The 15,313-nt window shown below is 37.8% G+C and overlaps 1 protein-coding gene across 3 annotated transcripts in view; it reads right to left on the reverse strand.

Annotated features, from left to right (window-relative positions):
- DEK (DEK proto-oncogene) overlaps nt 1-15,313 on the reverse strand; it is a 44,852-nt gene that overhangs the window by 24,803 nt on the left and 4,736 nt on the right. For 2 of the 3 annotated variants that reach the window (XM_052697820.1, XM_052697819.1), the window contains exons 5-10: nt 12,781-12,875; nt 12,171-12,291; nt 11,264-11,446; nt 8,149-8,281; nt 6,379-6,527; nt 5,173-5,241 (exon numbers count right to left, since the gene is read on the reverse strand). In XM_052697820.1, the coding sequence (XP_052553780.1) occupies nt 5,173-5,241; nt 6,379-6,527; nt 8,149-8,281; nt 11,264-11,446; nt 12,171-12,291; nt 12,781-12,875 (750 nt within the window). Of the gene's footprint in view, nt 1-4,154; nt 4,357-5,172; nt 5,242-6,378; nt 6,528-8,148; nt 8,282-11,263; nt 11,447-12,170; nt 12,292-12,780; nt 12,876-15,313 lie in introns of those variants that run through there. The other variant, XM_052697821.1, reaches the window with a different exon arrangement.

Consider the following 15,313-nt stretch of genomic DNA (forward strand, 5'->3'; position numbering starts at 1 on the left):
TTGTGGCCTGAGATTCTTTTAAGAGAACAAATTTTATTGCAGATTTGAGTATTAGACGTGGACAAAACTACGAATGCTTTATCAGTAAGAGACTCTAAGTTTCTCTCCCTCCTCACAGCCAGCTGCTTTGTATAAAATAGCCAAAGACCATTACACTTGCAGGATAAACACCCTCTGAATTTCACCAAACTATACCTGTTGGAGCTTATCATTGTTATTCCACCACCCCAAAGTCATTGGATGTTTCAGAGCAACACAACTGCTCGGATAAGGAATTTCTCAAGAAATGCAAAATATTTCATCCATTCTCATAGAATCATGGTTCACGTCAGAAGGAACTTTTGGAGATGATCTGGTTGCAGGTCCTTCTCAGAGAAGGGCCACTGTAAGGCAAGTTGCTCAGGGCCCTGCCTGAACACCTCCAGTAATGAGGATCCTTCCACCCCTGCCTGCTCTCTACTCTCTCTTGGCAGTTGCAGGCTGCAATACAGACCCCATTTACCTGTCTCTTTCTAAAGATGAGCAAGCTCAGCTTGCTCAGCATTCCTTTGTACATCGTGTGCTCCACACCCGTTATCTTGGTGGCCTTCCACTGGACTCACTCCAGGATGCCCACACCTTCCTTATCTCACAGAGCCCAAAGCTGAGCACAACAATCCCAAGGCAAGCTCCCAGGCACTGAACTTAGGGAAATACTTGCTTTTCTTGACCTACTGGCTATACACAAGCGTTATTGTGCCCCTGTGATGGAACACGGGGGTTTCAGGTGAACTCCAGTTCCAATTACTGGAGGCACCACCATTGGCTCCTTTCCAGATCCTTTCCTGAAAATCTGCTGCAAACTTGCTTAGAAAGAAGAGTCTGTCCCCATCTGAAGTGTTACACAGGCTTATTGTTCCCAGATGCCGGGTTCTGCATTTGCTAAGCTTTATGATGTTCCCATCAATCCATTTCTCCTGTAAATAAGGCCCATCTGAACATAATTTTTAATATACAACTTCTGGCTACTTGCTCTTATAATTATTTCCAAATTCAAAGACATTTATTTGAAAAGCAAAAATAACATGCTTTCTTAAAAATTTTCAGCAAGAGAAGCACAGACTTCCATTAAATTGCTTATTGCAAGGCTCCAGACAAAATATCCTGGTACCTTATAGACTTCCCATTGTTCTAAGTGACGAGAGCTAAAATAAAAGTAACAAAACTAAAAAAAAAAATAAAATAAAGCATTCCTGAGATGACTGGTTTTTTTCATCTGGCTCACTGGAAGCTACTTGATTACAGTCAACTTGTACAGCAGGTTGGAACCAGGTAACTTCCCGAAGTCTCCTCCAACCTAAAGTGTTCTGCAACACATTTGCCATACAACTTTCTGATTTGAAATCTACCCAAGCGGTTATGAGGTACCTTCTTTCTGAAACAGCATAAAAACCTGATAAGCCTTCCCAGAATTGCCATGCTGACTGCCAAAGGCAGTATTACAAATTAAGCACTGAGCTCCAAAAGGCTTATTTTTAAGCCCTGTTTAGTGGTGCCTACTCTAAATTCAGGCAGATGCACCTGAGCAGTGTACCATGGGTCACCCCAGAACTCAGCTCTGTCTGAAGACAAATAGCATCCTCCCTCCACCAAATTTCTACTCTTCCTTTTCCCCACCTAACCCCCTCCATCTTCTTTCTGCTACAGGACCCATGCACTCACTCCAAAGATCAAGATGACTCCTGAAAACAGCTGCTTGTGTAAGCAAGCCATTCAGGTTAATGTCTGTGTTTTTGCAGGTCACCAACCAAAACACTGAATACCAAAGACTTAAGTAAACAAAAGAACCAAACACACTGTAGGCATGTAGGAATTACACTGAAAGCAAATTAGATCAAGAAGTTAGACTGGTTTTTCTAGACTACTATGGTCAGCATATGATCTTGAACTTTTTTCAGGGTATGTGCCTTAAACACACCGTTAACTTCTGTGCCTATTTTGTATAGAATTTAGAGCTCTGATCAGCTGTTTCACATCCAATAGCATTAAGAAAAACAGATTTTTAAATGTATTTTCTAGTACTGGTCTCACAGCCTTCCACACAGTGAAATCACGTATCACCTGCAGCCAGACTGGAATGGATTACCTGAGAAATAGTTCAGACATTTCTCCTCAGCTGAGAACTGCACTTAGATGCAATTAAGATGTTGTAACACAATCTTTGACAGTTGCCAAGTCCATTTCCATTCCATCATCACAATTCCAAAATGGCAAGGAATGCACGTGCACAATAAATAGCAGCACGCTGTTCCTAAGAATTCACACAGTAAGAAACGTTTATACTTGCAAGTCATTTGCCATAAAAACACTTCCTGACCAAAAAAAAATGAAAACTCACTGGTATATTAAAATACCAATCACAAGAAAGTTACATGATTTAAATTACTGGTATTAAAAATCCATGTGAAAACACAATAAAACCTGACACAGGTAACTTAACAGCTTTAGCTGGGACTGCTAGTGGAAGTAGAAGCCCCTAGTGTTTTGAATTCCATAATTAAGATTTACAAAGTACTTTTAACACTCAAATATTTCAGAGGAAAAAAAAAAATAAGTCACAGAGCATACAATTTGAGGTCTTGTTGTAAAGACGTGCCCTTCAGCTACAATCTCCTAAGTAGGGAAGCCTGCTGATGTAAGCTGAGGTAGTTTCTACCAAACGAGATGAAGACAACAGCCTCGTTTCTGTATAATTATTTTTACTATACATTTAAGCAAACGTACCATCAACATTGATTTACATTTTTGAGAAAGACATTTATTGAATAAAAAACCCCGTTACATTCAGCCTTATGAATGATTACACGCAAAGCAAGTCAAAATAGGTGATGACTGAGTAGCCTAACTGGCTGAACATTTCCAGAACTTAGATTACTTATGAACACTTATTTCCCAACTGTACAATAATAAAATGCAAAAATATGCTTCTTCTTGCCATTAATACTGTAGTCAAAGGGATTCCTTGCTTTTGGCATTAATGGCAGCCCACACTTCAGCGTCTGTTGTTAGTTGGCATGTTAAGTGCAGGACTTCCCACATGAGCTACAATGTATTTGGAAAACAGAAACCAAAACAGCAGAAACAGATATGCAAAGAGTTCACTTTGATCCCAAAAGCTGTGGGTCAAAGTTCAAGATTGCAGACTTAGGAGTACCAGCACACACGTTGAGGCACCGTGGCTGAGGTTCAGAAGAGAGCTCCCATACAATCGTGCAGTGAAGCCCAAGTCAGAGACCCCACTGGGGGCTTCCAAAGCTATCACACCTCCTAACTGTACATCCTGGATATCCACTTCTGAGACGTCAGGCCATCAAGTCCAGACACTAAAAGACTTTTTTTTTTTTGCAATGTGAGATTTGAAAAAAGTTTCCTACAGTCTTTACAGGGACTTTATTTATAAGGTCAAGCCATTGAAACAAACGTATCTGTAGTCTTTGTACAAAATTAAACACTGAAAAGCTTAAGTATAAAACTACAGTTTCATTTCTGTACAAGATGGGAAAAACATTGTAAAACCTCAACTCATTTGTAGTTTAATCAGACTTCTGCATCTCTTTCCATCACAGCCTCACTGCTGAACACTGACATTTCATGTCATAAATCCTCTAAGATAAGATTAAAAACTGATTTGCACAAAAGAAATCAAAAATAACTTTATATACACAACAGAAAGCCTTTTAAGAGTACAAAAATAACATCTATATGCCAATTAGTTACCATGCTTTGACAATTCCAAGTGCCTAAACATGCAAGACAGTAATGACAATCTAGAATAATTCTGCATCTGTAGAATGTTTCAGACTATGAAAGACATTAACATGCCATTAACTCCTGTTCTTTTTTAAAATGGATATATATTCAATTTTTTTTTTTAAACCAATAATGCAGTATTCAAGTCTCTGCATGTATGTCCACAGATAAACAGCTTTCATCTTGATTTTTAAGTCTTCTGCAAGCTAGTAATGCAGACTAAAAAGCTGTGATGGTTCCAATCAATCTAATTATTCAAAGCAATCAAAGATGTACAAAAGCTATAAAAAAGGGAACACTTATCACCATGCACAAAACTTAAGAATGTTCAACTAAAACGTGCATCAAATGCATGTTTTGTTGGGTTCTTTTTTTTTTTTGCTTTAAAAAAAGATACACGACACGATTTACATTAACACTCTTAGCATCAGATCAGCAGAATCAGTTCTGACTAAATACCACAAGGGTAAGACACATTCCTTTTGCTGGTGCCTATCATATCTTCAAATCCACGGAAACAAAATCAGGAATCTTCAACTTCCCAGTCAAATCAGATCATGAAATCAACTGAAATGAGAAGTGCATTAGTTTTCTCCTTTCTCAGCTTCTACCTACAATGTACACACTGCCTCTCCTCTAGCATCAAGAAAATGCACTCAACTTTTTGCTGGCAGGAAAGGCCAAGAACATCCCTACAGCAGACAGATTGCTCTTATGCCTTTGCTGATAACACAGCACGTAGATGTAGCTATTTTCTAGACAGTCACGTATCATTTCAACACCTGCAAATGAACCTACAAGAAAAAAAACCTCATAGGCAGCTTCCTAACTGTGTTATCAGTGAAAAGGGGCAAATACAGAGAAAAGCTCTCTTCATCCAATTTCCTTCTCTCATTTGTAGAGCTTTCCAGTCTACGAAGCTTACACCACCTTTGTTTTGTTATCAGTGGTCAGTGCACGATTTACAAAGCAACTCGCAGCCAAAGCTGCAATTGGAAGAACATACAGCCTTCAGAGTCATCAAAACCTAAGAGAGCTCTAATTTTAGTTCTGCTTACTAAAGAAACTCAAAGTAGTAATGACATGCTAAGAAAAAAAAAGTCTGGACCAGTTATTTTAGGAAGAGGAATACAGAAAAAAAAACCCCAGCAACCACAAAGCAAACAACAGCAACAAAAACCAATAACCAACAAAACCACTCAACACACCCCACACAAGGGGAGCCAAAAAAGAAGGGCAAAAAAAAGCCAGTATTCACATTTATCAAAACAATGAGGTTTGGGATGCTTCCAACACTACACAGGAGGCTATTACAACTGGTGTAAAACTATGTCATGCCAATTCCTATTAGACTTGGAAAAATGTTTCTGAACAATTCTTTACCTCTTTGACTGTTTCTTTAATGAAGTCTTTCCTGTCAGATAAGTCATAACTGGGATAATTCTCATACACCTAGAAAAAAAGAATTAAAAGTACAACCTTGAGTTACTTCCACTCAGTGTACTTTATGAATAGAAGCTTAAATAAAAAGAGAGCAGAAAGCAGTGCTGTACTTCTAGCATTACAAAACTGGCAGAACTCCCTCTGTTAATTATGGAAAGTTACTTTTATTTCCCTGTCCTTATTTTGACCATGAAATCTACATCAATTTATTTTTTATGTTTGGTCACTGACTAAAATGCTACTGGCAACACACCACCAAATTGGAATGCCTAACCTGCCATGTCAAGCAAACCCAGAATTCTCCAATGTTTGTCCTACACATTTGCTAAGCAGACAAATACCTTCTTAAAAAAAAAAAAAAATCTAAATGCCTACTTATTTTTTTGTAATAAGTGGAATTGTCATCGTCCAAGCTACCAACATGAGCATCAATATATTTAAGTGCAATTCTACAATTACTCTCTGGTTAATCATCATGAATGAGAAGTGAAAGGATATCAAACTAATTAAACAACAACCACCACCACCACAGCAAATGCCAATACTGACAATGAATGCAGCTCACCACATTTCAGACTTATCCAAGTGTAAGAAGTGACCAGGTAGCAGTGCTGTCTGTGTGATGGTCACTTTTCCCTTTCCCACCCACACTCCTCCTTGGCTCCTGTCCTGCAGCTCAATGGCTTCTTTGCTCACTTTATACAACTCATTAACTCAATTGAAAACTATGCACTTATTCTGCGTTGACAGCACCAAACAGACTCAAAGGATACAAAAAGAGCAAGAGCAAGGCAAGCAGAAATGTGCACAGAGCAGCACAGTCCTTCCCTTTTGACAGCAAAAATCTGCTGCGCTGGTTCAACAGCTCTAATATTTGCACCTTAACACACAGCAGTTGCTTTGAAGGCAACAGCACTACTTTCCATGTAGCTATTTTTGATTTAGAGATTTTCATTCCCCTGTGGAACATACAGCATTGCATACCTTAAGATTAAGCCCTCCTATTAGTAGCTGTTAGTAAATAAATCAAGGCAAACCATTTTGTTTCGTTGTGTAGACTGTAAGCCATAGCTTACAAAACAAGATGAAAAGTCAACTTACAGACAGCTCACTGTCCCCCAAAAAACTGCTAAATCACCTGCTTACCTCCTTGCAGATTTGTTTCATTGTAACTTCCTCCAAATTTGCATTGGCCAACAATTTCTTGACAGTTTCCTTAATTTCTTCATCCGTGGGTGGTTTCTTCAGCTTTTTAATTAAAGGTTCATTATCTGAACTATCCTCCGATTCGCTTTCTAAATATGAAGAGTAATTCAGATTGTAATAAAACATTTTCAACTTGCTTTCATTCTTTTTCCAAAAGAAAAGCTATCAGAACATTTGATGCAAGGCTCACCCTTAAAATGGATATCTTGCCAGTCCATCATTTTATCAATAAAGCTAATGCTGTCAGTATTGCACTTACTTATCTATCCGCATTACTGTTTGTTAACTACCAGTTTACAAATCAATACATACTATAGAAAGTATGGATCTGTATACATTCATCTATCAAACAAAAGCAAAAAGCAAACCAACAACATTTATGATAAGAATTCAAAACTGAGACATTTCTGCCCTAAAACAACACTTATTTGCTTTGAAAAGGAGTTCAGATTCCTTTTCCCAATGGTGCTGCTCATTAGAGTCTCATCATTTTGCAGTGCTGTAATACCAAACATGCCATCAGAAACACCATTCCAAAAAGAAACAAAAAAAAAAAAACAAAAAACACCCCAAAAAGCAAGGAGAATCATAAGGGAAGTTAAGTGAAAAGGCACAGGACAGTCCTATAATCTTTTCCAGCAGAAAACACCAAGACTGAGTGACTCCAGCACACTGCTATTGGCATCCTGTCTGAGAATAGAGGCACTAAGTCTAGATGAAGAGCTTGCAGAATGACCCACTTCACATTTCAAGTTTTGTACTGTGGACGTAGACTCAAAACAGAAATGCAGCAGGAATAAATAGGAAACTAAGTCCAGACTATCTAACACACACATACACAAAGCACACACCTAACATCACACACATATTGTGGTGGTAAAATGAAGTGTACATGCACACAGTCAATCACATTGGTGCCATCAGCAAACTTAAAAATATTAAGTTCAGCACAGACTGCCTAACAGCTGAGAAACAAGGCTGGGAAAGAAGCTGAGCATGATTTTTTGTATCTGAGAGTTGTTGTTTTCTCAACTCATTGACAAACCAGTAGTCAGTTTGAACTGATTTCTCTGCGAGAGCACACATGCTGGTGCTGGCATTAAATGAACTGTGCTTGTAGTACACGGATATATGCTGTATTAGTAATGCTGCCACTGGGATGGCTTTTTAATTCCAAGAGGGTCAGAGAATTGAAGGCTATAAAAAACCTCTGGAGATCATTTGGCTGAAGCTCTTCCTCAGAACAGGGCCACAGCTGAGTGGGCTGCCCTACTCTGCATATACATGCATTTGTCAGACATAAGGAAAACGAGCAACAGGATGCACGTGGAACACGTATCTGTGTTGTGAATATCAAGCTGCTGAATAGGAGACAGAATGTTGGATATATACTATATACCCATCAATTGTAAGATTGAAGTTTAATAGAACTTCATGATGCTCTTACAACAGAAGACAAAACCAGGCTGATACTTTAATGTACAGACAAAAATGTACATAAAAATTATATAAATATAGTTTATATAATTATATAAAAATATATCCAAATCAATTTTTTTCTTTAAATTACCAGTGCGAGGAAAGAAACTTCAAATCCATAACTCAGCAAACTCCATTTTCCTTCACAATTAGGTAAAGAAGCCTGTTTTCTAATAAGTATCTCTGTTAAGCTACAAGACGATGCATGATAAAAGATTCAAAGCCGTTTACCTTTCCTAGAACTGTTCTGATTCTTTTTAGTAGTGCTGCTATCCGCCTTCTTGACATTAGCACCCTTCACAGTTTTCTTGGGTTTGGAAGTCACCTTTTTAGATTTTTCTCTTTTAGATGCTCTTCTAGGGGGCTGTAAAGAAGAAAATGGAGGATTAGAACAGTGGGTTCCTACTGAACAACCCATACTCCTCTTAAGCAATGGAAGTCATCCCTTCTGTCAGCACAAACTATACCAACAACATTAATACATTTTACTAGCTATACCTACTTCTAAACCATGAGGTGAAAACATTCACATTCTCACGAATTTCATGTTGCTCCTCTATACACTCAAACTGGCACCTTCTGATTGTGTTTGTAATCTAGCTGTACTGTGCCCCTCCATTTGCAGTTAGTTATCATAGAATGGTTTGGGTTCGAGGGAACCCTAAAAACCACCTGGTTTTGGACCCCTGCCACGGGCAGATGCCTTCCACTAGATCAGGTTGCTCAAAGCTATGGTTGCTTATAATTAGCTGAAAAATTTCAGAACACAACATGCCATGCCTTTAAATCATTTCTAGATGCTGTACTTCACTAGGACTACACACAGCAAGTTCTTTTAGTACAGCTGAGATCTATCAGCTGGCCCATAATTTGGCTGAATATTGCAGCTAACAAACTCAAAGAAAACTGCACTAAGTTACCACCAATAGAGAAAAGTGGGAACATTAATTCATACTGTGTGTATACATGCATTGCACTGTTATCACAAACTAAATGTGTGCTTAACACAGGCTTTCATATAGAACTTCTAACAAGGCTGAAAACTGCCCTCACAGAAATAGAAAGTTTTGACGAGGATAAGACCAGACTTCAGAGAAAGAACACCAGGAAACAAAACAACTAACAGTAATTACTAAATTCATCATTCCAATTTCAGTTTTAAATGGCAGTGTAGTCACCTGAGCTATCACTATTACACAGTGACATCTAAATAAGTTCATACAACTTGTAACTACTTGTTCCATTGGTATCTGGTACAACCCCTGAAACTAGCACTCCGTAGAACAGAATGTATTTCTTTATGCTGGATTGCTCACTTATAGTTGCTATTATAGCTATACAACTAAAAAGCAGTGTTGTTAAGTGAGACCTCTGCTGCTTAACATCAGAAAATATATTCAGGAATCACTCTAAGTCTAACTAAACTTGCAATTAGTTTTTAAGTTCCTGATAAAGCTCCATCACTAGCGACAGAATCAGAGGTTACAACCAGCAGACATATTTAAGCTTCAAAGAAATTATGTTCCTTCAGCATACAGAAGTATTCCAGATATCTTTTCCTTCTGGGTACATAAGATCAAAAAACAAAGCAATAGGATACTGTTGCAGCCAAGAGAAGCTCATAACTACTTTAGCCTGAGATTCCAAAAGAGCAGGGGAAACACAGCCTGTAGTTTGTTAAACGTTATATAATCCTAGCCTTTTTTTTTCTTTCCTTCTTTATGGTATAACCTTATAGCTCTGCAAAGGTAGACATTTTCCACTTCACCATTTCCTATATTCAAACTAATTTGGCATACGAGCGATTGCATGATAATTACACTTTTATTCCATGCAAGTCAGTTTCAACTTCCAAAGTCTTCAGTGTACACCAGGTTATTGCCTGGAGGTCATCAAATCCTCCTGCCTTTTGAAAGAAGGCAAAGACGACTCCGTTAGATCAACAGGGTCTACTATTTTTCTTAAATAGCTGAATTCTTAAGAAAGTTTCTAAAAGCAGATTCCTGCCCCTGAAAGCCATGTTTCCTTCCCTCACAGCAGGAAGACTGTACTGTTGAAGAGACGAACAAATATAAAATTCACTTGTAGTATTTTGCCCTCTTTTGACTCACTATTTGGGGGAAAAGAAAGATGCAAACTCAGAATTATGTTTGTTTTATGGAGATGCAAAGAACTTCCTTGAAGCTTCTTTTTAAATTAACACGAGAACCTCTGAAATTAGTAAAAGTAATTTGCATTTAATGGTTCAACTTACATACAGCAGCTTTTCTACAGCTCAGACTATTTACTTAGTCTGCCAATCCTGCACTTCAACAGAGGGAATGCAACCCAAGTAAATAACTGTCTCAGTTTGGAGTCAAAGGCTACGTAGCCCACATAAATAATTTCCTTTGGCACCAATTAACTAATTGCTGTTTGTTCTATGGCTTTGGTTATGGCTAAAAAGGAAGTCCCACTGAAAAGAAATTATAGGATAAGATGGAGCCTGTGGTTCCTTTCATTTCTTTCTTTCACACTTCAGACATATGGACAAAACCAGTAGCATCTGCACCAGAGCATTTTGTGCCTGTTCTGTTAACTACGTTCAGGACTGAAACTGAATGCACAGTGGAAGGCTTTTCTGTTTTTTTTGTTTTGTTCTTGTTTTTTAATCTCTCTGATGTTATAGAAGACTGAAATAAGTTTCAATGAATATACAGCAGAACAGCAAATAGGGAGAACACTTTGTAAAACACAGCGATCTCCATAAGGCTGCTTGTTCTGTTGCCTCCTTTAGCTCTACAGAAGGGCTTTTGGCCTACAGAAGCCCAAAAGAGAAATCAGAAAATAAGATCCAGAAGAAATGTGGAACCAAGATCTGAAAACAATGCAGTTAGTTGAGTCAGGGACCTGTACTCACCTCAGAGTTAACTTCTAGGTATCCAATCAAACCCTACATACACAGATACAAATACCAACATACTCTCACTGGAAAAGATACTGAGAATTTACTATTAAAATGAAGATTACGTTAAATAAAACCTTCACAGGTGATGTAAGAATCCCATCAATTACACTTCAAATTCTGACTGCCCTAATCTGACAAGCAGCAAATGGTTTTGTACGGGTGTACGAACAAAAATGAGAACCTTAGTATTATCTTATCAATTCTCTAACCTTAAGGAACTAAGAAATCAAGATCTCTCTTATAAGTTTTATAAATGAAACCATTAATTCAGCAAAACATTAAACCTCTCCAACCTCACATGTTCCACAAATCAACAATTGGTAGCAATCACACTGACAAACTGCAGAGAAAAGTTCTTAGCACTATGTTGAAAAAAACCAATGCAAGAGCCCTCATTACCTCTTCTTCACTTTCTTTCTCTTCTGAAGAATCATCCTTTTCCTTCTTTTCATCTTCCTCACTGCTTGATTCATCTGACAAGATCTCTGGACACTTGGTGCGTTTTGTTTTTCTCGTTGTTCCAGTACTGCTGCGTTCTTTCTTGCCACCTTTGCTTGGTGTCTTCTTGGACTTCGGCAATGGCTGAAAGCCAGGGATGCAAAAGAATGCAACAGAATGCAAAAGAATATTTTAAAGAAAAATATAAATTCCTTCAAATAATAGTAAAAAAAAAAAAAGTAAGTACACAGGTCTGCATCATGAAAACAAAAAACCAGGCCATTTGTACACGTTATTCTTATACCACATTTTGTGCTAAGAAGAAATTCAAAGCACGGGGATAAATCAGAGTAAAAAGAAACTGAATTTCACTTTTAAGCCAAGCATCCCCTTCACTCCCCTAATCAAAGAAATCTTCCACAGTTAAGGATCAGGGAAGCACAAACAAGGAAACTTTACATTACCCATAAAAGTACACTTTTTCTTCTAGCAGCAGATTACTGACAACTCTTGAGGTTATACAAAACTGCATTTTGCTCAGACTACCAGCATCCCTAAGGCAGCGTGCTGACTTGGTACACACTACTTCTCAGTGTTTGCTGCAAATAAACTGAAGTTTCCTGAGCAACAATCTAACTAGTTTGGCATTGCTTACAGATTAAAAACTGACTGCCATTATGTGATACTACTATGTCTGTTCTCTTGCACTCAGCCACAAAGCAGATGCTGCCTACTGGAATTTGGGAATGGCTGTCCCTAATTAGCTCACATATTAATCATGAATTCTGTTTAGTGCTTTAAAGCATAAAGGCAGCTACATTTTTTTGCCAGGACAGAGTTCTCAAAACAAGCATAACCTGCATCTTACCTTGCCTGAAGACTTTGGATGCATTAAGAAGTTTAAGATTCTGGTTACCAGCTCGCTGTTGACTCCTGATCTTTCCAAATCAAGAACTTCACAGATACTTTTCAACATTGCATTTCTAAATCTGGAGACAGAAAAAAGGAAGAGAAAATCCAAAGTCTTTAGTAACACATTATAAACAACAGATCAACATTTAACTGATCTATGCCTACAACCCGACATTGATTTGTTATGACTAGATTTACCGCTTTATATTATTTTCAAACCCTTTTCATTCCAGTTACAATCAATCTGCAGCACCTTCTTCTGTTAATAGGGCAGTAGCTTATGTGGAGAAACAGTACAAACAAAACAAAAAACATCTCTTTGTTACACTAAATGCTCCAGATCATTACGTTTATCTCACAGCAATTCTAGGAATAATACTGTGCTTTTAATATACATTAAGCAAAAATGGGTTTTGATTCTGAAGGAGAAAGGTTTTAAGGCACAGTGAGATGAAAGCTTGCACCATGAATGGAGCGTAATGTAAATTCTGTAAAGACAAATGTTGCAAATAAAAAGATAGTACAGCATGAGTCAGACTATATGAAGCAGCAATGGAGATCATTACTTTTTTAACATCTCCTCCTTCTTTTTGTATTGGTCACTTCCTTTTTCAAATGGAAACCCGCTGAACTGACCCACATTCTTCTTTAGGGAAGCAACCTAGAATAGAACACAGATTATCTTCTATTACATGCAGCTTAAAGGACTTCATCCAATTATGTTAAACTTTTCAAAGAAGAAAAATCTGTTCTATCTTGCAGCTTACCATCGATGAAAACTAGCACCTATACAAAAAACCCAATGAACATTCACTTCTACATCTTATGCCTCTGTTTTTCTCATGACAGCTAAATTACAACTAAGTTCCTGGGATCTTGGTAATTTAATTCCTTTTAATAACTTGCATGGAAAAATCACCTGCCGTTTGGAGCTTACAAATAATACAGTACGTGCAAAACATGTTTATGCAACGATGATCACAGGAAGCCTGACGTTCACACTGTACTGTATAGTTTGCTATAGAATAGTGAACTTTCAGTATACGATCTGTTAGAGCTGATTAGCTTTATTTGCTTTTTAAATTCTCACATAGGATTGTGACTGCACTTCTGAAGCTCTTCTTCTGCATGATCAATTTATGTATTTACACATCACTCAACTGACAAGGCTGGCCATTAAGCCGGTGGAGTGAACAGGAGCAAGCTTTCATCATAACAGACAGTCCTCACAATGAAAAAAATCACTCCTATCTACAACCAAGAATGAAGTTCCTTAGTTTTTTCTTCATCTCTTCTTCACAAAAAAAGTTTAAAAGAACCCCAAAATGTTATGAGATATTTATAATGTTACCAAGTACAACCTGCAACTACTTTCAACAGTTTTACAGATATTCTTTCTGGTGTTCCTCCACTAGTTTAAAATTTTACCAGTGCTAAGCTCCTTGTGTTCCACCCAGTACCTATAGAAAATCTGCAGATGTGTCAGCATGTTTTATTAAACATTACCTACTTTCTGAAGCACATATAGAACGTGCATACAAAACACCATCTGATTTCCTTGACCTTAAATGGCATTCTGAAATCCCTACAACTCTGATTAAATGTGGTTTTCCATGAACTCATACTGGTATTTCCAAATGGTACCTACTTATATGCAAACATATTCTCCTCTATTCTAGCTCAGAGGCACAGCTTTCACGAAAGTCATGCAAATACAGCCAATCTTTAAAGTATCTGATCATTAGAATTTTCTGGGACTAGAAATATTTTTATATATATTTCTATAATTAGAAACCACAAATCTGCTGTTACAAGTTCTGTAAATTGTGACTCTGGTCAATGATGGACATACTTTGTTCTACAAGACAAGGCTCTGAATTTATCAGTGATTATCACTTTAGGTTAGGACACAAGTGCTACAATAAAAGGTTTAGAAATAGAACAGATACAGTTTTTTTAAGAGAGAAACTTTCCACGACGAACAGAATCTTGTCATCTCACACTATGTTGTCCAGCTATCTCAGTCACTTTAGCAAGTGATGCTGCCTGATTTCCCCAAGCAACAGGTCTCACAGGAGCATCAGAACTTTGCAGGAAACCAGAAGGCTGCCCAAATAATACATCAAGGGCAATTATCTGTTATTAAGGAGCTAAGACAGCAGGAATCTATGTAAGCTCAAAAACAGCGTGAAAAATGTTGTTTTATTACATGGATCATCTGTATGTAAGATAGAAAATTATTTGTATTGGTATTTATTTATAGAACAACTGAGGCTGAAGTAAACTATTTTGTCTTAAGTAATGCAAGCCACATGTAATCAGAACAAAGCCAGATAAATGCAAGCATGTTTGAGGAACCTGAACCCAAAGCAGAACTTTGTAAAGCCACCAGAACCTATGTAACCATAATAATTCAGCCCGAGGCATACTGTTCAGATGACTTTCTGTGAAATACCATGTTTTGGGCAGTAGGAAGGTGGACAGCTACAGAACGTAGTGAGAGTGACCTAAAGACTCAGACCACTGGGACACTACAGCAATAGCCTTTAACAGCTAGCTGGATTCTCCAGCAAGTCTACATCCAAATGGGAGCACAGAGCAAAGCAGGGTGGAACTGCACCCAAGTAAATGGCGTGGGATGGAACAGTGAGAGTTGCATTTCAACTGCACTTCTGTCTAACTAATAGTACTGAAGAGTGTTAAATATCAGTTTCCAATCACATTATTTTGCACGTAATTCTGAAACTGCTAATAGTCACGTGCCCATTAGCTGACTGTGTTAACAAGCAATTTACTTAGTAGTTGGTGATAATTGTTACTGAGCTGTTAGTGCCTTAGTGACACACTACATAGCCAATAAGTATTATGGCCTCCTCAGTCAGTTACTCCTCAGATCTGTGAGCCATGGTGGGAGAGAGGGACTCACAGTACCTCTACCAGAAGATGATATAAAAGCATCACTAGTTTCATAAATGGATGCAGTTTCACAACTTGCACTAAAAATCTAGTTTGATCAGAAAGCTACATGGTTGTCATTCCACTTTTCCCATCAAATGATGAAATTCTACTGCAAAACAATCCAAATGTCTGACACACCAA

The sequence above is a fragment of the Tympanuchus pallidicinctus genome, unplaced genomic scaffold, assembly GCF_026119805.1.
Source record: "Tympanuchus pallidicinctus isolate F22 unplaced genomic scaffold, pur_lepc_1.0 scaffold31, whole genome shotgun sequence".
Taxonomy (NCBI): Eukaryota; Metazoa; Chordata; class Aves; order Galliformes; family Phasianidae; genus Tympanuchus; species Tympanuchus pallidicinctus.